Source organism: Labrus bergylta, chromosome 5, assembly GCF_963930695.1.
Source record: "Labrus bergylta chromosome 5, fLabBer1.1, whole genome shotgun sequence".
Lineage (NCBI taxonomy): Eukaryota > Metazoa > Chordata > Actinopteri > Labriformes > Labridae > Labrus > Labrus bergylta.
Genome location: NC_089199.1, coordinates 5028491 through 5054771, shown reverse-complemented (window position 1 = coordinate 5054771; position 26281 = coordinate 5028491). Strand labels below are relative to the sequence as shown.

Genomic DNA, 26281 nt, shown 5'->3' with positions numbered 1-26281 from the left:
ATGAATGATGAATATTAAATCAACAATGTCATTCCCTGCAGGTTAAAGTGAGGCAGCTCGTGTGTGTTGGCGCGCGCTGCTTCTACGTCTGTATGCCCGCGTGCGTGTTGCTGAGTCCAGGCGCGAGCCGCTTTCTGTTCAGCTCTCTCTCTCTTCTTTCGCTCTCTCTCTCTCTTTCTCACCCTCTCTCTCTCTCTCTCTCTCTTTTCCCTCACTATCTCTCGTTCTCTCTCCCTCACTCTCTCTCTCTTTCTCCCCATTCTCTCTCTGTCTCTCTCTCTCTCTGTCTCTCTCTCCCCTCACTCTCTCTCTCTCTTTCTCCCTCACTCTCTCTCTCTTTCTCCCCCATTCTCTCTCTCTGTCTCTCTCTCTCTGTCTCTCTCTCCCTCACTCTCTCTCTCTTTCTCCCTCACTCTCTCTCTCTCTCTTTCTCCCTCACTCTCTCTCTCTCTCCCTCACTCTCTTCTCTCTCCCCCCTCACTCTCTCTCTCTCTCTCCCTCACTCTCTCTCTCTCTCTCTCTCTCCTCCCTCACTCTCTCTCTCTCTCCAGTTGTTTTGTGCCAGTGAGACTTTGTTTTACCCCACCGACGTCATTCGTAGAGTCTGGACACGGAGGTAAGAGGGCTGCTCCTCCTCGACGTGAATTGTGTTTCCCTTACCGCCGACAACTTGTTTGTCTGTTAGCACATCAGCCGCCCATGGGCGCTGCTGTTTACACACCCTCTGCTGCTCCGCGGGCTGGGTTTGTCCGGTGCGCCTCTGCGGTCGGTTCGGGACGGTATCGGAGTCCACCTTATGAATGAATAACGAGACGGGAGGGGAAATGCGAGTGACTGTGAAACTCCCCAGCAGTCGGGCTCCCGGGGGGGGGCAGCCACCGATGAGAGGGATTAACGACGGAGCGGAGCCGCGGCTCATTGCGGAAAAGCCCACTGCCAGACTGGCGTGGAAACGCACCGTGAGGGAACGGGCTCCATAGCGTACAGCAGCGGAACAAAAAACCGCGGTGACCACAATGTAAGTTGCTCCCAAGCTGCAACTCATTAAGGGAAGTGAGGAGATGGGGCTCCTGGTAGGCTATGGTTGCATGCTTTTATTCTTTCTCCCTTTACTGAATGAAAAATGTAAATGTATAGTGAGAGTATTCCTCAAAACGTCCCAGGTGTAATAAGGGCCTTGTCCATCTTCTTCAGTCATTTTTAGTGACATAGCGGTGATGCACTGTCTCCGTGATAGACATGATTAATAAGGACCACATCAGTGAGAGGTGCCTCCTCTGTGCTGCTACCTCTGGAGCATCATCTGCTTCATTCAAGTCCCTCTGAACCGCGACTTGTCTGGCTTACAGGTCCATCCACATTGTGGCTCTGGGCAGCGAGTGCCCCGGAGGAGTCGGGCCCGGGGGTGAGGAAATCATGGGCCAGGGGCAGCTGCAGGGAGGCCTGCTTTGGAGCTACCTAGGTCATGGAGCGCTGGTGGGACCCTGCGACCTGGAGAGCAGCGTGCACAACCCAGCATTCATGGAGTACACCTCACGTGTGTTCGGAGATGTCACCGTGGTGGTCCGGGATTGTCCCAGCTGGGTAAGAGACTGTCGGTGTGGGGTGTTTTTTGTGCAGCACACAATGAGGTAAACCTTAAACCCACATAACACAGCATTAATCTATGCTTTCCTCATTCATCTATCTGTAGCTCATTTGCATAATTAAGAGGTAGCCTATGGTGTTTGTGGGTGTTGCTGTGGCTTCATTCTCTTAAATCTTTGCCACCTAATCAGGCTTTATTTGCAGAGCAAGCCAAGATGCCAAACACCAAGTGTGGTGTTATTTTTCCAGAGCACTGCCATTATCAAAGATTTTGCGTCACTTCTCATAAGTATAATTCAAATTCCAAGGCCACTTGCCTTCCAGCGCTGATTGCAGGCTTTATGAAAATGTCTCTATTCTTAGGAGTACTCTATTTTAAAATGAAGCACACAAAAAAGATGAAAGAACTTTTGTTCTTAATAGCATATGAATGCTGTTATGATTTGGTAGCAGCACGGTATGGTGTCTATTATAGGGCTGTCTCACACTGTCAGGGCTGTGTCGCTGGGAAAGACTGTCAGTCTAATTTTATGTATCTTTGTCCTTTTTATCGAAATTGCCCACAGCTTTCTGAAGTGTTGTTTTTCCTGCCTAATTAGTTGAATCAGGTTGGGTTAGATTGAGCAAGTAGCCCAGCACAGGTCCTGGGGGGGGGGGGGGGGGGGGGGGGGGGGGGGGGGGGTAAAGTCCCAAGGGCCACACTGTGGTAATTATGCTTGTGGAGACTCAGAGGAGAAGGGTGAGGGTTATCTGAGGTAGGAGTTATTGGCATGCATGCAATCCTGTGCATGCATTGCATTTCTCATGTCTGACCTCCTTCCATTTCTATTTGTTGTCCTTTTCTTGACTTTCCAGGACTTGTTGGACAGCGATTGGGCCAGCGTACGAAAAGTTCTGGAGCAGGCGGACATTCTGGTCATCAAATATTCAGTCACTGACAAGCTAGCCTTCCAGCAGGTCAGGAATGGCTACGCCCCGAGACTCCGCCCGCTCCTGAGGCCACTGGGGTGTGCCTGTCATCCTGGTCGCCGTGGGAGCACGCCTTAACGGTGGGGATGCTTTTTCTCTCTCTGTTTTTTTTTTTTAAGGGCTGAGAGAGTTTAGTTTTGCCGTCACCTTGACAACTGAGGTTCCCTCTAGCAGCTTGTCATTGTTGCATTCGAAAAACATTGGATTTTTTAAAAGCAGCGACTACAAAATGTTTTATCTCGTCGCCTTTGAACTTGATATCCTTGTATGGTTAATTAACTGTTGCTTCAGTCGTTGAGTTTGATTTTCTGACATTGCCATGCTCTACTGGTTCGGCCACTGAGCTCACTGTCTGTCCTTGTGTCCTCCTTTGTCCTCCCAGCACAGGGGAGGATGCTCATGATTAAATCTCCCCCTCGCTGCCTTCAGGCTGTCTCAGCTCACATGCTCCCTGCAGAAAACCAGACAAATCAAGACATTAAGTTGTTGTTTTTTTGTCACTATAAGCCTTTGAATCGGACAAGCATTTACCACGACTCTTAAATACACACTCATAGCTCAAACGTGCACCGCAACATTAGCAACCCTTTAAGTAGGAGTTACAGCCAAAATAGGGGCTGCTTAACACAGAGAATTGATCCTGTGTGTGTTTATGCAACACACTGACCCTTGTTGAATCCAGATGCAGTAGACAAGCTCATCAAATGTACCAGGTTGTATTTTTTAGCTCGTCTGCTCAACATACTTTGAGAACCTGTCAGAGCTCTGCTGCAGAGAGATCACAGTGTGAATCAAGTCTGTGCCAGAGCGACAGAGAGAGAGAGAGAGAAAGAGAGAGAGAGACTGAAGAGGAGAGAGAGAGTAGGTACCTGTAGTCTGAAACCTTTGTTTGTGTTTCAGTCTGTGACTGCTGTGAGTATTTTCACATCATCCCCTTATGACTGCAGAGAGTGACGGCTGAGCTCAGAGCGCTTCCTGACGCTCGACTTTAGACCCACCTCGGGCACAGCCATGGCAGAAAGAGAGAGAGAGAGAGAGCACTGCTGTACGTGCATTAATGCAGCCATTAAACAGCGCTCAACGCAGGAGCACAGACAGAATTATCCAAGGGCACGCACGCACCCTCACTCACACAAACATAGCACTGATATGCCAAGTCACTGCCGTCAGACTCTCACACACACTTTGCTCCTCTTTCTGACTCTCTCTCTCTCTCCGTCTCTCACACACACTCACACACACACACTCTCTGTCTGGCTTCTTCTCTGTGTCATGCCTGCAGGTTATTAGCAGAATGATTTATCAAATGCCTCGGCACTTAGCTGCATGTACCGCTTGTTCTCTCTTTCTCTCTGGCTCTCTCCTCTTTTGTGCAGTTTTTTTTCTCTCCTCGAGCAAATCTTCCAAATTTCTCGTCTAATTCTGTCTCTTTGGTCCGCGTGTACACATGGCACAGCACGGCTGGTTCTTAGTGCACGTGGCGTTGCACAATTCACGGTGAATGCGATGATCGATTTTTTTTCTCTCTTGAGCAGAGAATTCATTTTTTTCTCCTCTAGACATGAATTCAGCCTGTGGCTGAAAGTGAAAAAACACAACACAATCAGTCAAAGAAAATCCATAAAGTAATGATATTTAAGGACAAAAAATACATACATTATTCTCTTTGTCTTTGTTGTCTCGGGATGGTCATCTTATCAGGCAGCGCTCTGATGGGTCCAGTCTGCTGTTAGACTGACTCTTACTGCTGCAGATCACTATCACAGGAGTGATGACTTTGTTTACGACTATTTAAAACAAAGCACCTGCTCTGCTGGCTGGGTGTACACCTGAACGTGTTAAACTTAAGTTTTGTATTTATTGAGTATTGTCATTTGTTTGGTGTGATTTCTGTGTTAAGAATATGTTTTGACTCATTTCCAAGTATTAACATTGAGCATTTAATAGTGTTTAACATTTCATAGCATGAATACAATGTTTGCACTGGTTCTTTAAAATGTGTCTCAGGGCTCAGTGCAGCTCATTTGGTGAAATATTAGCAAAATGTCCGCCTTTTTTATTATTATTATTATTTTTTATTAGTGATAAGGTGAACAAAATGAAACAAGAATATATAGACATGACATAGACATGACAACTAAAGCGAGAACAAACAAACAAACAAAGACAAAAAATAAAAATAGATACAAAATAGCAAAACATAAGCAAAGATACAGAGCGACAATACAGACAAAATACATTTAAATGAGATGAGAGTCAAGCAATGTTTTTTATGGTTAGGTAGTGTGTTAGAAAGGTGTGAATGTGTTCGTGGCAGCGTAATGCATTAAAGTGCGGAACTTAGTGGGAGTAGCAGGAAAACAAACAAAAATATAAAAAAATGAAAAATGTCGGACATTTGATGTCAAATTCACACCATGCTCATGCATCCTAAAAAGCATAATGTACTGTCAATAGACAACTTCCCATGCACTCTCCAAAAACATTTTTTTCAATATTATATAAGGGGCACGGTAGCCTAGTGGTAAGTGCACGAGAACAGAGGTGTCCAAGCAGACGGCCTGGGTTTGAATCCTTCCTGTGGCTCCTTTCCAGCGTGTCATTCCCTGCTTTCTCTCTCCCTGAATTCCAACTCTATCCACTGTCCTATCTCTTCAAAAACGTATTTACTGTTTTAATGAATTAAATCCCCTATTCTGTGTCCAGATGAAGGCCCACCGTGTACTTGTCCGTTGTGTGCGTCTGACTGGAGCAGCTGCGTGCCCCACAGCGAAGGTCTGCAGCTGTCCAGAGACCTAGGGGCCACTTACCTGGAGCTGCCCTCGCTCAATCATGTGTTTGTGGGCCGCTACTTTGGCAGTGTGGTGAGTGGTGAAGTCACACGATAATAGGTCCAAAGTAAGGATTGAATGACTAATATGGAGTCAGATGTAATGTCAGACTACTAACTGAATTTGTTTGAGAGTTGTTATAAGCTGGAAAGGAAAGTTCATCGGATCAATAATGTGTCCCATGACAAAATCAGCTCTCTCCTTCATGTGGAAATCTTGCTGCAGGATATATTCCTCAGTTTTCAGCCTCTTCCTGTCTGTTTAACTGCCTGTCTGATACTAAAGGACAGATATCTGCATTGTTCTTCTCAAGTATTTGTTGCAAATGAGGAGAGTTGCCGATGTAAAATGATTATTTCCATATATTGCACTGGAACTAACTATGTGTATGTTTGTATTGTTCAGCTGGAGTACTTCATGATTCAGTGTCTCAAACACAAAGCTAAAGAAAGGCCAGAGAAGAGGAGAGGGAATAAAGTGAACGAGCTCCGCCCCCCTCACTTAGAACAACCAGGTCAGAGGAACACTATGGTACCTAAACACTAAAGCTGCTTGTTTTGAAGGAGGCATCTTTTCTGTCCTGTCAGTTTCTGTAGCCAGTGTGAACACGTGGTGATTGTTGTTTTTATTCATGCATTTAGTTTTTCTGTTATTATTTCATTAGCATTGCTCTTACTGTTTACCTGAAAGGACTGACTAGATGATTTCTTCTTGCAGCTCACATAGCCACAAAAGAGCTGAGCACAAAGGTTTTATCCAGATCAATATTCCCTCTTCCACACTGGAAACAAGAAGAGAGACAAAGAGCTAGGTAGACTACTTTTTTTCAGCGACGTTTAACTCAATCTAAGACTGTGCTCTTCTCAGCCTCCAGACATCAAAGTGTTGAAGTCTGGAGGCAGCTCGGTGATGCAGTCATGGGACGAGAGAGGATTGTTCAGTAACCTTATCATTAACCTCTTTAAGTCTTTAAATACCTGCAAAAATACAGAACCAGTGACTTATTTTCATTTTGCAGTTGATTTTTAAAAATATATCTTTTAAACTTTTGTGCATAGAATTAATAAACCAGTTTGAGAAGATGAATTTTAGCACTTAGTTATTTTCCTCACAGTTTACCATCGTTTGTTCTGTCTGATCAGAGTTTAAAACTCAAGGTCGTCGTTTACAAAGAAAGGAAAGACAAAAGATCGCATGTCCTTTCTCTTTGGGAAGTTAGAAAGAATAATAATTTATTGACTTTTTAAATCAAATTTATTTTTGTTAAAGAAGCTTACGCCGACTTTTCACACACAGTTATTACCACTGGACTCAAAAGGTTTCTTTTGTGTCAGACAGTACATTTAAAGAAAACGTACACACATGTAGGTAACATAATTAATATAAGAAGAGATGGATGGAAATGCAGATCAAGATCAAAAAACCCTTAAACTCAGTCACACATTTGACTAGAAATGGGCGTCAGAGACACAGCAACCTTAATTACTGTTACAAAGCTTGAACGACTGAAGCCAAGCTGGAGTACTCTGCTGCTTTCTCTTTGTGCTAATGTTATTATGTTTCAGTCTGTGGAACTATTTCACCTAATTGGCTTATAGACAGCCTGATTAAATCTGCATGCTGCTGCCATTCTGTTGGACGTTGCTACCAACTGAAAGCTTTTTATGTTGTATTTAAAATTACACAATGAAAATTTATTTGGCCTTAAGCAAAACTCACAAACCACAACTAGAGGTCGTATCATAATTGATTTACAAAGTGAGATTACAATTGTTGCATTCTGAATCGAGCTACACGCTCTTTTTATTTCTTTACCAATTCTGCCTCTCTGTATGTTTCCACACCGAGTTCATTTTTTTAACACAAACTACACTACTACTGTAAAATACTTGTCTGACCACTTTGCTGCTGTGTGTGTCTAAATGTGACACAATGACTGATGGCTTCAAGTCCAGCCAAAGAAGCAGCAAGTGCTGGTGGATTTATTGGTGTCCGTCCAACACTCCCTAAGTCATACTTACGGTGTAGCTTGCATTAAATATGAAGTGCACCGACTCAGGAGCAGCACAATTTGCACGCTCAGATCTGAGCAGCCATAAAAAAAAGGAGATAAGGTCCACAGAGGTTTACTTTGTAATAGGACTGAATAGGACTATGATTTGTGAAACCCCCTCTCCCTCCCACTTCCCTTTCATTCCAGCCTGGTGGTTTGTCAGCTCTTATTCATCTGAATTTATGACAACAAGCATCACAAAGCAATTTTTTTCCCCTCAATCTCTTTGAAGAAATATGTTACGAGGCTCACTGACAGTTTTTTCCAGTTCTGTGCTTTTTTTTTTTTATTGCTGTTTTTTTTCGTATTCATGGTTTTTAATTCACACTCCATCCACTGAGAATAATTTATCAACCAATGAATCAAACTTGATTTGTATAGCGCCAATACACAACAGATGTTATATCAGGACTTACTTTACACAAAGAGCAGATCTAGACTGTACTCTTTGTTGTATCATTTTTATTAAGACCCAACATTAATCCACCACAGCACTGAGCATCATTTAGCAGAGTGCCTGTCTTTTAAGAGGCAGAAAGCTCGAGCAGAACCAGACTCATGTTGAACAGACATCTGTTGACGGTGCTGGGCTTGGAAAGTGGGACGGAGGGAGATGCAGAAATAGAGAGACGGATAGAGACAAACATCGCAACAACAATGAATAAGACTCTAGCTCTTAGCTTAAGGATCAATCTACACTCTCCAAATATTTGTTCTGTTTTCAAAGTTTTCAAAACTCAAGGTTCATAAAAGAGGAAATCATCTGTTGAAGTGGACCAGGTAGATTTAGGGAACATGAAAAGTGCTAATGACGACACTTACTCTATGCTTTATACAAAAATCAACACAGCTCATCCATCCTCTGTCTCACCCTCTGTGCTCCTTCTTCCTCCCTCTCAGCCCGTCTTCCCCCTATTCGGGTAGAAGAGTCCAGCTTCTCCCAGGACATGCAGTGGTTGTTGGAGCGTGGCGTGCAGTTTGCCGATGTGGCGTTCTACGCGGGAGACTCGGGGAAAGAGCTGGGGTGGGCGCACGCTGCTGTGCTGTGTGCTGTCAGCCCGTACTTCAGACAGCTGCTCCTGGGGCCCAAGACCAGGTAGGAGAGATATTATTAGAGAGATATCGTCCGGGATTGAGTTTCACAAGATATTTTCACCACCTGATCCTGTAGCCAGCAGGAGCTCATCTCTTTTTGCAGACTCCACTGTTCTGTGACTGTGATAGAAATTGCATTTCATCTGTGGTTGGACAGGGAACGTCCTCAGTCTCGGTGTGTTTGCAGAGAGCGGGACGGAGGCCCACATTCACTGCTCTCCACCTGGGATGGGGGGATTATTGATGACATGCCCCGATCAGAAGGGCACCTGACAGGACGCCTCTCTCGCCTGGTGGTGAAGGACCCCCTGCTGTGTATGTGCCTGTGGGAGACTCTCATGTTCATATATAGAGGTAAAATAAAACACTGCATACTGGAAAATAATAATGAAACCAGCAATTTAATCTCCTTTTTCATTTAAACCTCTCTCAACTATTTGCTAGCTCAATGAAGAACTGTTACTGACTTCTACTATGAAGCTAGTAGTACACAAGTAAGAACACTTGATATCCTAATTTCCTTAAATATTTCTACAATTCAATCTCTTCAACTTTTAAAGACACAAACAAAATGTCAAGCCTTGTTTATTTTACCAGCCCTTGTACCTACCTGAGCTCTTTTGATGGACTACAGACTAGACAGAACACACTGCAGCTGTTTAAGCTTCCTGTATGATTTACAATAGATTTTAAAATTTCACTGACTGATGCAATAGCATTTCTACCAGCTGTATCTCTGATCTTTTAGTAACTTACAGCTAACACATACGTTGAGATCGTCGGGCACAGGTGTTTTGTTTCACATACTAGGTTAAAAAACTCTGAAACCAACTGCTTGAGTAGATTGGCTGAGTCAGTGATCTCTTTTAAAAAACCTTTTTAAAACGTAACTTTAATTTGATGTATTTTAAAATGGTTGTTCTTCTTATCTTTGCCTTTGCTTGTGATTTTATGACCTGCCTGTTTCACTTAACTGTCCTTGGAAAGCACTTTTTAACTTTCTGATTTTGAAAAGCAATCTATAAATGATAGTTTATTATAATTATTTATTTAAATGATACATTAAATAATACAAATGCTGGACCATCCCACATTGCCATTGAGCTGTGCTGCTACCAGCAAGGCTAACAATGACTTTAATAATTCTGTGATAATCAAAATGCTGCATTCATTTTAAGTGAGTTAAAAAAGGTGACCCCTAGTTTATTTTGCTGAATTATTTCAGTATTTTAAGTTGCAACATTCAAAATTAGCTCCCCAATCTTCTTCAGTTAAAATCATTTGATTTCACGATGAAGAAGTTGTCCACAATGACGTCCTGATATCAGGATCAGTTGCACAGGGCGTGCCAAGAAGAAAGCTGAGACTAGAACTCAAATCTTTCCTTGGAACCGCGGCCAACATGAATGTTGTACACGGAAATCTGGAAGTCTGAATCAGTTTCTTACCCACCCATCACACTGGATGATTTCTGGTTGGATGAATTTGTGAAGTTATCTCCTGCTACAAACCACTCAGTGTGTTGAATGATTTCATTATTAATAACCTAGTCTTGGTGATTCAACCTGGTATTCAGCCTTTTTGTTGTTGCAATGTAAGACACATCCTGCTCATAAAAAATGACAGTCTAAATACATCTAACAGACCTTGACAGACATTCACAGCATGGGAGCTCTTTTCACAGAAAGCAGTTATCCTTTTCCAGTCATTTGGATGTGATGATTTATGTCCCCTGGCAGCAGAGGGCAGTTTTCATTCTTTTCGGTCTTTTCCAGTTTTCCATTATGGAACAGAAATCACTCAGATTGAAACTGCATTATCATAAGCAACTGCTGTATTATCATCTGGGACCTGATTTCATCTGGGGCGGCTTCGGCTCCTGCAGTTGTCCCGATGTGTTCTTGGGCAAGACACTTAACCCCAAATTGGTCTTGCTGCTTCGTTGGCAGCGTATATATGTGTATGAATGGATTAGTTAATACTGTTGGACACTTTACATACAGTAGCGGCCTCTGCCATCAGGGTGTGAATGGGTAGGTGTGACCTACAGTGTTAAGGTGCTTTGTGTAGTCAGAAGACTAAAAAAGTGCTCTACAAGCTCAGGTGCGTTTATCATTATTTATACTGTGATATGTCTCTGTTTTTTTTAAGGCCAGTTGTGTTTTCTTCCCTCAGCGTAGCGTAGCTTTATGAATCATTATGGACACTTGGCTGGATTGCTGCACTAGTGATGTCTCTGCAGTAAAACTGAACTAGTGTCATTTTGAAGGCTGACAGGGTTAGCTGTTGCCTTGTAACAGTGGCCTTGTATTGTCTCCAACAAAGGATTGCACTTGGTAATGAAACTGTCATGTAAAATAAACAGCATCATATATAAACGTAACCTCACAAGAATGCAGCCATATGCACAGATAAAGATGCAACCAAAACAGCTGTTTTTTTTTTTTGCAGCTGTAATAAATTGTGGCTGTCGCATCAAGCATGTTCTTAACTCGTGTATGAAGCCTTGGTTAAAGAGCCGTGTGACATCTTTGTGATTTCAGCACTGTAATGAAAATCCTCTAAGAGTCTGCAGAGCTGTGCTTGCTGCATGTTTGATCGCAGCTCCTCGTGCATTCAAGCTCATCATCACAGGCTGCATATCGTGCAGGATCCCTTATGGCACAAAGCTTCGCTCACATCTGATTCACGGCTGCCTCTTTACATGTATGTGAGCGGCAGTGATGCTCTGAGAGAAACACTCATGTGCACACTCACACAGATTCACCAGAGGCAGACACACAGACATGTCAGCTGAGTGTGTGTGCTGTCAGAGAAGGCTGAGTGGAGCAGGGAAGAAGATTATAGGGTTAGACTGAGTCTCTGTGAATGACGGTATGAATACAAATAAGAATGCCAGAGTTTGTAAGAATGAGGGTACAGTGATTATGCTCTCACACAGGTATCTAAGTACTTGTGCAAATTTTTTTTTTTTTTTTTTTTTTGAACAACAGAAGACGAATATGGGAAAGGATGGAGTGGAAAATTGAGAGTGAAAACAAGCCAGCGGGACACAAGGATTCAAGACAGAGAGAAAGTGTTTGGTTGGTGGGGGAGCTGTGCACTAGAGCATAATGTTTGTGTACATGTGTGTTTGTCTCTTTGTGTGTGTGTGTGTGTGTGTGTGTGTGTGTGTGTGTGTGTGTGTGTGTGTGTGTGTGTGTGTGACTCGAAGTGAGCAGCAGAAAGAGAAACATGTGGGCATGTGCTCTGCAGAATACCAATGTCACGTTTCTACTCCTAAAACACTGCAGGGAGTCAATGTGAAGCCTTGTGTGATGTAATGTAACGCTAACCTTCAACATGGCCGGTCTGACTGTATGTTTAAAGCAGCTTGACCTCACATACAGTGTGCATGCGTGGGTTTCTGCATTAGCGGGGTTTCTTAAATGGGCTAATCAGATGTGAACATTTGCCTTCCTTGCCCAGAGAGACATTCAAGGCGAAGAGAGCCAATATTTGATTTCTATTTTGCAGTAAATCCACAACATGCAGTACTTGTTTTTCTCCAAGAGAAGGGGACGAAAATCTTCTGCTGGCACTGTGACTCCACTGGCACTGTCAATTGTATCTCAATTAATTGGTTTGACAGAGAACATTTCCATAACAATATCATAACTCTGTAAACACACAGCGTCACACTCGCGCACAACGCTCAGGGTTTTTGTCACTGGGGTGTTTGTGGACAGTCACAGAGGCCATGACTTATCCTGCATGATGTTAACACTGCTGGACTCATTGCATTGTGTGCTATGCTGCTGAATCATTGCATTCCTCACTTGGTTGCTGTTGTGTATGTGCATGTTTAGCACACATATTTAAATGTATGACACAGAGGAATTACTATACATTATGTGTGTGTATTTAGAGTAGTATTGGCCTTTAAAGGCCTCAAAATTTCAACTGAAGTCTTCATGCACTAACCACGCTGCCTCATGACCTTGACGGGCTTGTCAAAAGATAGGTGAAAGTTTTCAATCTACCAGCGCATCCAGTTTATCTTTGTCTGGTTATATGATAGGTCATCCGCACACCGCCTGAGCTAATCTGTCACCCTGCCTACGAGGTGTCAGCGCCATGTTATTATCCGACAGCGTGTGTTGAGGTAATCCCTCCATCAGCCTAAATATTGTCATTATGAACAAATGATGAGATAAATCTTGTCCTGCCCAGCTCCCTTTTCCCCCACACTGTCTGTTTACATCCCAGAGAGACAGAGTGCATCACCCCCGGATAAGCTGCAGGGCTTTGCCGGCTTCATGGAGAAGTATTACGCTAAAATGAATGAAATGGATAGTTTTCCATAAAGACATTTAAATTCAAGTTTTATGTCTCACTGCTCATTATTTCTATCTCTATACTGATCATAGTTTTTTTTCCCCCCAGGTTTATTATGCAGCCAGCAGCATGATAGGGATGGCATGTGATTGACAGTATCTTAGGGCCTAAGAGATATATCCTGATATATGTTGGGTGGTGTGCCTTAAACGTTCATGCAGATATCCAGAGGGTGAATCTTTCAACATTCAGTGATCTCGTAAATACCACCATGAAGTTCACACAAGCTTGTGAAAGGATTTATCACATCCTGCATTGTAATCCCTTGACCCAAATGATCCCCCTCTTTTTTACAAGCACATTGGATCATCTGGTCAAAATGTCAACATTTTAGTTTATTAAATTCCCATCAGCCTCAGTTGGACTTTGAAGTGCTTGTAACTGTTGACTTTTGACCAGTTCACTTTGGGGGCAGATTTAATCTTGTTTTTTTTTTTATTGCAAAGGCATTCTGGTCTCCGTTTGTGCTTTCTGGACTGAGCGTCCCACCCAAAGTTGACATGTATGATATAACAAGAAATGTTTTAGAAAAAAGCCAATTTAGTCAAAATGCTCGATGTGAGGTGTGTGGGTGGTAAGAGTGCAGTGCCCGCAGGACAAAAAAAAAATTGTTTCTGTGTGTGTTTTTAGTAAACTGTACTATTGTGGATGCTTTGTAGGAGCGTGGGAGTGGGAACACCTTCAAGAGGCCCTGGAGGAGAAGCTGAAGAATTCGATAGCTGTGGCTCAACTTATGGAGCGCATACGATCCCTCATCGGCAGAGACAGGGTGAGGTATTCAACATGCAAAACAACCTCTCTTATCCAGAGGTGTTATACAAATTGTAAACAATTGTAAATTTGTTGAGGACTGGAATATCTTGGAATAGCACTCCCCAGCAAAAGTGATTAAATATCTATTATGTGTCAAAGGTTGTCTTTGAAGGTATAAACATTTGCTTTTGAAGTGGCAGACTAACAGTGCCTTCATTAGTGAGACCTTGTTAAGAAACAGCGTTGTGATAAGTTGGCCATAATTAGCGTGTTTATTTAATTACTGCACATATCAACCCCTGTGGGAATAAGTACCAGATAAACAAGAGAAGCTTGTTAAAGGTTTTTTGTATGCCAAATAACTGGTATACATAATAGCCATCGAGTCAGCATTATGTTAAAAACTGCAGCTTCATATCTGATTATTCAGAAAACAGCAGGCCTCTCCATGTCAAAGACATCAGACCATGATCAGGAGATCTGACAGGTCTGGGGCCTGACAAGCCTTCGGCACCTTGCATGGTCCATGAGTACATCTGTATAGAACTCCAGTCTTCCAACTGAGGCACACTTTGACACGATGTGACTCCCTAATGTCCCATCAGAATCTGATCTCGTCGTCTGCAAAAACCTCCGGCTTGACTCTTCTCCAGAAGCTTTCCATTGATTCACAAAATCAAAGAGGCTCAATTCTGTTGCTGCCTCTGCTGAACGCTTTGTGTTTTCTGAACGCTCCCTCTGCAGCAGAGCGGGGAAGGAATATGGAGGTCTTTGTGCTCTGGTTGGCTGAGAAAGGTCACGTTATCGTAATGGGATGCTTTATGGGATACTTTGACAACAATCATTTTGCAGACGTAACTATCATAAAGTTAAAAAAAACACAGCGCTCTTACAGTGATGATTTCTTCCTCTGTGGACTGCAGTATAATGTATTTGTATATGTGTGTGTGTTTGTGTGTGTGTGTGTGTGTGCACAGGGCCCCAGGGACACCCCGAGCGCGCGGGCAGCTCAGCTAGGCCCCCAGACTCTTGTCAACCTCTTCAACTCTCCTCTTTACTCTGATGTCATTTTCATGGTGCAAGGTGGGTCCGTGCTAATATGCGGTTTCTGAAAGCAGACAGATTTACAAATGAATGCATCGTCACAGAGCGGAGGAAGGTCACATTTTATAGCTGTGATTGAATTATGATCTCAGTCTCTAGCCTGCTCGTCCATTTGGAAGCTAAATAAGATAAAACAGTCTGAGGGACGAGCCACCTTCCGCTCCTGTCAGGTCTCATCTCACCCAAAGAGCTCCTCCGTGAGCTGCATTTAACATATTTGCTATTATAGTATCAAATTGAGAAATGCAGAAGCAGAGCCTTGAAGCGTCACCTCAATCAATATTTATCTCATCAAGAGTGCAGCAAGCTATTCTGGTCCTTGCACCTCTAAGCTGCAAATCTAAGAGGTCACAGAGACAGCTTCTGCTTAATACTAGGTGCATTTCTTTTCATGCTAACACGCTGATAGAGTGACGGGAGAGAGCTGTCACACCTAATGACAGCGATTATGTCAGGACTTCTGCCCAGACTCTTCATGTCATTTGTTTCTTGTTCATTTATATGACCTATTATAAGAGATCACAACAAGCCACATTAAATTAGGTTTGGCCTCTACACTAACGTCATGTGGCGAGAAAGAAATGTCATTGATAATGGGAGTTTTTCACTTGTTGAATATTATTTATAATTTGTTTGTGACATCATTTGAACCCTCACTTAGAGTCTATACGCGCAGGCAATTCCCTTCACTGATCGATAGGACTTTCCTAGAAGCTACTTTAAAAATCTATAACTGGATGTTAAACTCCTCACGTCTGTTTGCGTTGAAGGGAGTGTTCTGCCAGCCCATCGAGCAGTGCTAGTGGCACGCTGTGATGTCATGGCCGCCATGTTCAGTGGAAAGTATGCGGAGGCTCGGAGCCGAGTAGTGCCCATCCACGGCGTCTCCTCAGATACCTTCCTGTCCTTCCTGGAGTACCTCTACACTGACTCCTGTTGTCCTGGTGAGTTATTTGCACAAAACCCCCGACGTGTTCTAAAGTAGACATCTCTGACCAAGATTGCATTCCTTTAGATTAATGACTGTTAGGTTGTACCTCAAACTGAAAACACATCTCCAATTAGAGGCCTAAATATAGTAAGAAAACATCCCTGCAGTCCTCTTCTTCTTCTCGAGTAATTAAACACCGTTGCCTAGTTTTATAGAGCTGGGATTGATAGCACTAAAAAAAACTCTGAATCAGCGTGTTATGCAGTCACTTCTCCAGATTGCTGTAATAAAAACAGGGTCTGTGTTGTTTAAAAATGAATAATAACTATAAATTGATGCATGGTTGATTAGTGATTGGGATGAAAGTCACTAAATATGCACTGGCTCTGACTAATAAAAAATAAAACCGGACCTTTGATTTCAGTTTAATGGACAACACAAATGAAACGCTTGAGAGAGGTACAGTGGTGTTTTCCTGCAGGCCTCACTCACTGCACAGCCAGAAACAAAAGCACAGATGACAAGTTCTGTCAACCATCTGTGTGACTGCGACATGCTGCCAGCGCCATTCTCAAGAGGAACACACAGAGCAGCACTGAGCAGCACTGAGCTTAAAATTAAATTAGATTCAGAGATGACAAACTCAACCCGTGGCATCACTGCCTCATCTGTTTTTAATGGTGCCGGCTCACAGCCCGACATCGTTTTTGTTTTCTTCCAACTCGATCCGTCAAACTGAGCGCTGCATTTTTAACACTAATTAGCATATGATGATAGTAAACTATAGATTATTTCATCTTGCCAAGTGTGCGTTTCAGAACCTTGACGGTGAGTTGAGCAATCATTTTTATTTGAACACTGAATCAAATGACTCGTGTGTAATATGCAAGCTTAGCTGATACTGTCGATCTCATTGAGAATCAATACTTAACCTGCAATTATAGGGCAGCGTTCAGCCAATTGAAGTTTGTTATTCAGGTAGACAAACCAGATAGAGCTTAAACTATAGGCTGCTCTCAGCAAACAGGCTTTCCAGTCATTAAATGGCTCAGTCATTAAAAATGCTAAAAGAGGAAAGAGACCCAGGTACTGATATCAGGAGTAGCTGGATTGCACAATACCCCATGAACTATGTCTGCTTTGTGTTTAAGTGACAAACTAACCAAATCAGGAAAAAGAACAACAGGAAGAACCAAAATATCATTTGAGTTTTTCTGCCCTCTAGTGCTAAAAAGTGACAAAATACAGCTTTGAATGTCAAGCTTAAGTCATGTCTAAAGGGACTTTGGTAGTATTGTGTGTGTGTGTGTGTGTGTTTTCAATTAACGGTTATCTCAAGTGGATCCAGTATTTGAATTACAAATGATTACAGATTATTAAGACACAGGATACCTTACTTCTCTTAATTAATGCAAAATATATCAAACTGTAATTAACAGTCACCTAATTACAGAGTTGATTACATTGTTTGCTATCATCTTCATCCCCAGTATGATTATATAATAAAGCTGCCAGTGTACAGTGAAGAATAATCTGTTCTGAATAAGCAGCAACTTGGAGCTGACAATCTCCTTATTTTTGTGGCACGAGATGTTTTGGTGCAAAAAAAGGAAGAAAAACCTCAATAAGCAGCTCTTAAGAACCGGCTTAGCTACAGGGAGTGTGAGCAGGCCGTTTCCAGAGATACAGCTCCAGGTTGAATCATGGGAAAAGGGGGAAATTAAAGCTCAGGAAACAGCTCCAGAGGCTGAAGTTGCTGCACTGTTGCGTAAGAGCTCAGCACTCAAGGTCAAAGCAAGGTAACTGCACTCGTACCCCCAGAACAGAGGAGTGTTTAAATCAGTTTATATTTCCGACTGTGTGAGCAGAAAACATGAATGCTCATGTTGTGTTTTTAGATGACAGTGCAGAGATTCAGTGTTACTGGGAGGAGGTGAAGGCTGCTGAGGGTGATGGACTCAAATGGCAGGAATCAGGTTACATCAGGAATTATTTGATCTGACATTTTGACATTACATAACAGGACCAACTTTACTTCTTTGATGCTCGCTGTGCGCGTGTATGTAGGGAAGTAATATAACAGCTTAGAGAGAGCCGTGTTAAATTATTCATTTGTTCTAGTCAGTGATTTTATTTCAAGCTCAAAGCTGAGATTAAGTCTGTGTGCTGACGTGTGTTTTCATTGAAATGTCGTTTTAGTTTGAAGAGTTTTGCACAAAGTTGTCCAATAAAACTGATCCAGAATCTGAAGAGTGAAAAAAAAAAAAGACAAGACTGTGGGATGTGCGTTGCTCAGTAAAGCTTTAAAACAGGACACTGGATTAGAATAGAGCAATAAATTAATTATGTTTCTGTTCCGTTTTATGTCTGGAGTGCTGGGAAGTTCAGTCAAAGAACGTAAATGTGCTCTTTGGTGGGGAAGACAAACATTCAACAAGATGCAAAAAGCCAAGGCACTCTTCTGTAAAAAGTTAAAAGCCTTTATTAAATTAGACCCCGGGTAACAACCCACTTGTAGCAGCACAAACAGTCTTCTTCAGGGTGTAGTCCTCAGCACACAGTCAGATGCTTCAATACAAACCAGATGATTAGGAGACCCTGAGCAGGATTGGATTGAGCTCAGGGGGTGAATGTGGGGTACCAGATTCAAAGCTTTATTGGAACAAATGGGTGTCATCCAGAAGACTCTTTAAACCTGTACAGAAACTATACAAGAGAAAATACTTAGTTAGTTGATATATCCACTTCAAGATCAAATGAAACATTATTTGGAGCTGTGTTTCTAGTGACATGACAAATAGACGCTCCGCTCCTCCAATGACTCCTGGGAAAATATGTGGATCCGAAAAGCTGCTCTTCACCTGCTAGTTTACTAATCTGTATCACTGCTGCTAGACTTTAGGAGTATACCCAAGGGTTTTAAAGCTCGTGTTTGATGATTAAGGTGAAAGTGAAGGCCTTCTAGCTAAAACAGAGTTCTGAAAAAAAGCTGAACAGCTACGAAGGGAACCTCGGACAACATGCAGAGTCCTTCTTGTGGCTCTGATTCTACACGGTACACTTCACATGCTTGTCATTTGATTTACTATTTGTAAAATTAACATCTTTAACCTCCTTTCCTTTCACAATAATTGTTTTTTTCTTGTCTTTTTCGTATTTATATTTCATTTCATTTTCATGCTGAGAAAGCTGGAATCAAACAGAAATCTTCAGTGTGTCCTGTGCAAATACACCGATCTGAAGTTCATTTTAAATTCCTCTGGAAGTGTGAAGCAGACACACAGAATGCTCTGTTGTTACGTAATTGTTTGAAGCCTCATGGAGCGATCCTTGCACTGACTCTGTGTCAACAAGCAATCATAAAAACATTTCCTTTACTCCTCGGGAGTGTTTTTGATTCCCTCTGGAGGCCAACATGCTGAAAATGTGTCAAGCTGTTTTTTTTTTATAAAGAAAGTATCAAACCACATCTACATGATGTAAGAACTGTGTGTGTGAATACTTTGTACATGAACAGTATGAACAACAGTGCTGGTTGTGTTTGTGTGTCCAGCCAGTGTGCTGCAGGCCATGGCGGTGCTGGTCTGTGCCGAGATGTACCAGGTGAAACGTCTTCAGCACCTGTGTGAAGTGTGCGTGTGCGCTTACCTTCAGAGCATGCCCAGTAGAGAGCTGTCATCAACAGGCATCAGCGTGATACGACTACTCCGCAGGGCAAAGGTCAGTGACACTTTAAAAGTTTGAGTGAATAAAAATGTACAAGAAAGATGAAATAAGAGCATGAAGAGCTTGATAGTGTAACTCGACCACAGACATTATGTGTATCCTTCAGCCAACAAAATGCCAAAGCTGTGTTAGGAAGACGTAAATCTTTGTCTTTGTCAGTAGCAAGCTTGTATGTTTATCTTGTATAGGCCATAACCTGCAACAAGGTCCATGTTCACCAGTTACTAAACATGACTTCTTAAAAGAAAACGTGTTTTCTTTTATTTCATCAGTGCCACAATGCAGAGCAGCTGTATATCTGGCTCCTACATTTCATTGCCAACAACTACCTGATCTTCAGTCACAAGCCTGACTTCCTGGAGCTCTCAGGTCAGTGTTCGTGTTCTTTGTAAAGTAAGATGGGCTTCACAGAGGGGATAGTCAATTACAAATGCTGATTTCAGACTTTTGAGTTTGCTGCAGATTTTCTTCTAAAATAATGATTTAAAAATGCCTCCAGGCTTTTGAGATTTTGATTTCCACAAAGTTTAAGTGGGTTAGGGTCCTCTGTCTCATATTTGTGAATGGAGGGATAGTTTAGATTTTTTTCAAATTGATAGCTGATTTGTAGAATGTGTTCGGTGAAATTAAGGTGCCCACTATTAAGTTGTGAATTCAAAAGAAACACTCGTAACCATGTTTTCACTTTGACTGTTTTGGATCTGAATCTGAAGTGTAATTTATTTTGTTATTAGATGTTTTCCTGAGCTAAAGGAAACAACCATGATCACCTGTGAATACCTCTGTATTTATCCTAAAGCACAGTACAGCAGTATGTATGCCTCCTTATAGTGTACTTAGTACTATAAGTTTATGCATATCATTAAAGTCATATGCATTTAATAGGCCACATAAGCACACTCAAAAGCTTATTACAAAGACTAACAGCAACATTGCTCCAGTTAGTAGCAGCAGATTTTATTAACATCATTAGTCATACAGGCAAATATCATTAAGGGTCATTGGACGGGTACTGAAGGGCACAAGTGAAGTCAAAGGCCAGAATGAATATATAACACATGATCGATGGTCATCGATTGTCTGCTGCTTAGCCGTGTAAACAAAATCTTATCAGATATTTCAGTCTTGTTGGCTGCGTTCATGGCAACAATCCCAGGGGGTCGTTGCCGCGTGTGTTTGTGTGAGCATGTGCCAAGCACAATAAATCATGGTGTTAACGGGTCTATCAGAAAAAAAAAAAAAAGCATCCTTCGGTTGTGTTTGCAGCAGAACAAAGTGTGATATGTGTTTTTTGTGTGTCGACTAGAGGAGGAGCGGGAGCAGGTGGAGAGGCTACGCTGGCCGTCCAGAGGCTACCTGCAGGAGCTCAGCGAGTACCAGCAGCGGCGACGCAAGCTGCGCAAGTCCCGCTGCATAGTCATGTGACCCCTCCTGGATGCCAACAACAACCTGAGGAAGAGGGGGAGGGGGAGCAGAGGAGGGAGACCAGGGAGAAAATTAAGACTGAGAGTAACACTGTTCTTGAACATATGAGAACGTTGAACGTTAGTGCTGCTGGATGATGGGCTGATTCAGACGGACACTGTTGCAGAGGAAAACATCATAAGACTCTTAAAGCAGTGACATACACGGCTGTGACGAGCCCCCCTCCCCCAGAGGAATAACTGTGTGTCCTTCGTTTAATGACTATTCTATCACGGGCAATACAAAATGACTAATCCTTTAAATCCAATATGAATTTAAAATGACTGTCTGGCCACTGACGGTGGAAGATTAGATTTCTATTGGCGGGTGCAAAACTGAGGATTTCGAAGATGACAAAAGACATATCAAACGACCACAAATCTGTTGGAACGGAACAGGATCATGTGCGGACTGTTTTTAAGTACAGTAACTGGGTAACTGGTCTTCAGGAACCTGAGGATTCTTCAGTGAGGTCAACACAGGGAGGCTCCTTCTTGAAATAAAACCATGGCACCATGCTGGGTCTGTGCTGCATCTAAAAATGGTGAATGTGTGCACATGCAGCGTTTCATAAGCTGAAGTAACTGTTGAGCCTCTTTCTTCTAAGTGGCATGATCAGTATTTCGGCTGAGTGTGGACCTACACGAACACCGAGCTTACAGTGGTAGTGCAAACATGCTCATTTTCATTTGTAGTCAACAAGAAGGACCAATTAAGTCAAATACTTATAAAAAACATTTTCTCTACCTTTAATACAACAGCAGTGACAGTCTCATAGTGAAAACTGTATTACCACCGTGATGTAATACATTTAGGTCCTTGTTGGTGTCTAATTAGCCAATCTGCCTTACATGAAGAAATGGCTAAAAATCAAGTCTACAAATTCAACTACACACATAGCCTGTATCAAAATGAAGCGCTGTGAACCAAATCTATAACAACACTCACCGAGTTCTACTTTGTCTCGAGTCCAGGAGCTGGACTTTAACATCATTTTCTCTGCAGCATAACATGGAACTCTTTGTCATTTATTCGCAATAATAAATAATGAAGTTATGTCTCTGTCTGTCACATTAAAGGAGAAAAGCCTTTTGTAGCATTTATGTATACAGAAGTCATGTAAAGATTAAATTAACAATACAAATGGAGAGAAGTTGGTACATTAAAAACCACAATGCCTCTGGGTAGGAAACTATTTATTTTATCCTATTTTTTTATTTAAGACAGTTGTTTTTCATTAGAACTAGATTATGATTTATTGGTGCTGCAATTATTTTTGTAAACTACTGTAAACTGTATATGGACATGATTATGACTATTTTTTTTTTTTTTTACATTCTGATTAGAGACAACCGGGTCGCACTATTTTACAGTCTACTGCTTCACTGTTATGTACAACAAGGATCAGTGACCTTTTTTTTTTTCAAACGATAGAAGAAGACACACTGGACATGCTATACCTATAGCTAAATAAGAACACGCAGAATGTGGCATTATGAAGTTTAATTTTAATGTGTGGATGAGTTTCAATCACCGTGAACAGCTGTATTGTAACTATATGAAGTATTTGAGCTGCCATTGTGAGATCCTGAGAGTTTGCAGGTGATATCAGGCGGCACCTTAGCACACCTGTTGTATATTTAACCTGCTGTTGCGCCACATCAATCTTTACAAAAAAAGGTGTGTATCTTGTAAGGAATCTTCAGATAAATCCCCAAAAGAAAATCAGTAAATAACAGTGAAAAAACTCGACTGTAAACAAAGTGTTCTGTAGTGCTGCATCTTTACCCAGTGTGTGGCTCCTGTTGTACAAAGTGTAGATAACATGAAGTCTGACTTTAAATAAAGACATGTTTTAGATGAATATACCCCTGACTCCGTATGTGTCTGCATCTGCTGAGCTTGTCCAGGCACAGTCAGTGTGCAGATGTTTGTGTGGATTTTGACTGTATTCATTTTTTTCTCTCCCACAGAGACACCCTAGTCTTGTTTCAAAAATGTTGTATGGGTGCTTATTTGTGTTATGATCCGCTTACTGTGAAGGCCATAACACATGATTAACATTATTTTCATGCTCATCAAATCTTTCAGCACCCCCTCAGGCGTCTGCATTCATTATGTTTTTTTTTTAAATAATTAACTGAGGTGCTAACTTCTATCTGGCAGTCATCTGTGTGGGCCTGGAGCTAATTTTCCTCCCATCTCTTCCACTGAGCAACACTTACTTTAAAAAAAAAAAAATCTCTTGGAGCACCACCTTGGGCATCTTATTTCCTTTCATTTATTTATTCCTGCACTAATGAGCGCTTACTGTTACTAATTCATGCACTTAACAACTTGCTCTGAGTCCTCTTAAGGGGCAACTGCCACCTCCTGTTCCCACCTGTTTTTGCATTTGTTTCCTTACTCTACCCGCCCCCTCCTGTCTCTTCTTTACGTAGATTTTTCCCTCTGTCTTTCTCTTTATGTGGCAGCTGTGCAAATGAGTGTGTTGTTCTGTACCTGTGGGTCTGCAGCGGTTCACTGCAAGGCTCCAATGGACTGCAGCATACTCTCTAGTTTGCCACTCTTATGCAGTGCCTCTACGTCGCTGCCGCCTCCAACACACTCTTCACCGATGAACACCCGTGGGACCTGCAACCGAATCAATACAAGAGACAGTGAGATGCAATTAGAAAGGGTGCGCTCAGTGTCCTGTGTTAAGTGCGTTAGTGAGCTACTTACACTGGGTTTTTTTTTTTATGAACCTGTGACCAGCAGGGCGAGGACTGCAGCCCTTACTCATACTTTATACGAGTTCTATATCTTCATTATAGTACTACAATCAATTGACACCTTCAGTTGTATGATTTGAAAATATTTATATAGACGCCTTCTTTAAATGTTCTGTTATGAATAAGACTACCAAACAGTTTACACTGTGAAGACATGCATGAAGAATGATTCAGACCATTTTCAGACATGTAATGAGCAAACTGAATCATCAAATGTGAAGAATAGCTGATAATTATTTATAAAAAAAAATGTTTTTATAGTTTGGACTTTGGACAAAAATAAGCAGGTTAGATGTTTGATTCATCAATTTTTTTCATTTTGTAAATCAAAAGTGTAACAAAGTGAGAAGCTATTAGATTAAAAAAAAAATGTAATCATTTGTTGTAGAACTATACAAAATAATCTGCTCAACTTCCACCAAATATAACAGTAAACATGCATTAACAGTAGCACAAAATCTAAATAGCAGTGTAAAACCATAGCTAATTTTGTACACTTTATAGTACCTTTTATCTTGCTCCCAAAGGTAAATTGGGGATGGGGGGGGGGGGGGGTGACCAGCTGGATGACCACTTCCTTTAAATGGGAACTCCCTGACTGAGGTTCATGATGCTTATTTCCCTATTCAGTGGTTTCCTGGTTGACTTTACTTCTCATTTAAAATAGGATGTCAACAAAAGTAAACACACCCTATCGTAATTTATATGCACAACAGCACTGCTAATTCTCATTTTAATTAAATACAAAATAAATAAACTCGGTCTGTGTACGTTATTTGCATGACTTTTTTTTTTTCCTTCAATCTTCAATGGCTACAAATATAAGATATAGGGAAAACGTGTAAGGTGTTGTGTTTTCAGTAGTTTTAAGAGAAACTCCTTCATTGTTTAATGTAAGAACAGACTGTATCAAAGAGATATCAGATATTATTTACAGTCTATGACCAAGCAGCTTTCTGTTTACCGTGCGGGCTCCGGTAAGTTCCATGAAGTAGTCTTGCATGTTGGCCATGTCGCTGCGTCCACTGATATCAATGAACTCCAGATGTCCAGGCTTGAACTTGTATTTCGACAAAACATCTTTAGCCTTGATGCAGAAGGAGCAGGTGGGCTTGATGAACAACACCACTTTGTCTCCTTTAATCTTAGTCTGAACAAACTGCTGCGCCATTGTAGCGGTACCGTGAACCAGTCAAAGAGTAGGGCCTAAGTGGGATCACTCGGGAGAAGAAAGACAATCGTTGTGCTTGCGTTTTGTCAATCAGAATGACGTAAGGGGGAAGTGACGCCCCTTAAAGAGACACGACACTCTCTTGCGCAAGAACCGTAATATTTACAGTCTATGGCAAGAACAGGAATTTCCAGAGAAGGAAAACAAAGATTACAGCTTGTGACTAAAAGGTTTTATGACTTAAAGTAATAAAGTGAGATATAATGTTTATTCAAAAGTCCTGTGTAGGACCATTAAACACCAGTCCCTTACAAACAGCAGATTCATTGTCTGGCCAAAGACAACTAAAGAAATCACCTGATCATAGACTCTACAGACTATGTTCCTGAGACAACATATTCTGTGTTCAGATCAAGTTGGTGGTAATTTAATAGCATGTGAGCTCATCTAAAATAGTATAAGGTTAACCATTTCACAAACAGTTCCTCTACAAGGCAGGGTACAGAAGTTAGCTTTAAAGGACCCCGCTGAGTTGATATTGAACCCTACTACAGGGGAGCTTATTCCCTTAGCAATCGAAACAAATAAATCAATCACCAAAGCCAGTGAGAATAAAACAAGTGTGAGAAATCTGGGGCCCATCTGGATCTGGGGTTGCTCAGTAAGAGAATAAATCTGATCTTGATATATAAGTGTATTTGTTGGTTTTATGTGTATTATGTGTAATTCGAGGCCTCCCAGTGGACAAGTTTGACCTCTCGTGTCTTTGCTGGTACTGTTACATGAGGGTAGTGTTTTCTGACCAAAGAAATCCTCCTGCTTTCTGATAACAGTCTTGCGTATCTATCATTCAAAATATGTTCTGTGAAAAATTAATTAAAAAAAAGAAAAACAACAATAGCCTTTGGCAGTCCTTACGGGCATTGCCATAGAGCCTATAGAAATACTTGATATTTATTTTGTAGGTCGTAAAGAAGCATCAGTATTCATTTCAGTCTGTTATATCACCTGAAACTCCTCAAAGGGGCTTTAACAACCAAGGTCTGCAATGAAAATCGATCTCCCAGGACTCCAGCAGAAATCACTTTCCTGAATGACTTGATGAATTACGGCTTTATTTGCATCACATTATGTCATGTACATATCCAGCAGCTTCTTTTCTCCATCTCTGATATATCAAGTCGAGGGACCAACTGAAACCTGCTGTTATACATTATACCTCAAAAGTTCGTACGGATGCAAGCTCAGGAAAGTTGTTAAGTCTTGACCAGTTTTCAGGGTTAATAGAGTCACATTTGATCATGGCGACATAAACATGGCCTAAGAGAGGATGCAGCCTGGGTAAAGTAGTTCATAATCCATGTTTTTAAGTTGCTGCCCCCAACTACAGCAGCCCCCACAACAGCAGCCCCCACAACACACAAATTGTGGGGCTGCTGTAGTTGA

At 41.8% G+C, this 26281-nt stretch overlaps 2 protein-coding genes across 2 annotated transcripts; one reads left to right on the top strand and one right to left on the bottom strand.

The window, feature by feature from the left end:
- The first annotated feature begins 496 nt into the window (after positions 1-496).
- Positions 497-22754, top strand: rhobtb3 (Rho related BTB domain containing 3). The gene is given in 14 exon segments (XM_065954617.1): positions 497-1018; positions 1350-1584; positions 2443-2586; positions 2588-2636; positions 5263-5420; positions 5793-5901; positions 8341-8536; positions 8723-8889; positions 13572-13681; positions 14643-14748; positions 15540-15713; positions 19254-19420; positions 19699-19795; positions 20733-22754. Coding segments are annotated over 14 exon segments (1833 nt in total). The 5' UTR covers positions 497-1016; the 3' UTR covers positions 20852-22754.
- On the bottom strand, positions 20363-24927 carry glrx (glutaredoxin (thioltransferase)). Its single transcript, XM_020629405.3, has 3 exons — positions 24629-24927; positions 23393-23524; positions 20363-20875 (listed from the first exon to the last, which is right to left on the bottom strand). Exons 1-2 carry the CDS (start codon positions 24833-24835, stop codon positions 23411-23413), a joined length of 321 nt encoding a protein of 106 aa, XP_020485061.1. The 5' UTR covers positions 24836-24927; the 3' UTR covers positions 20363-20875; positions 23393-23410.
- Between the last annotated feature and the right edge of the window lie 1354 nt (positions 24928-26281).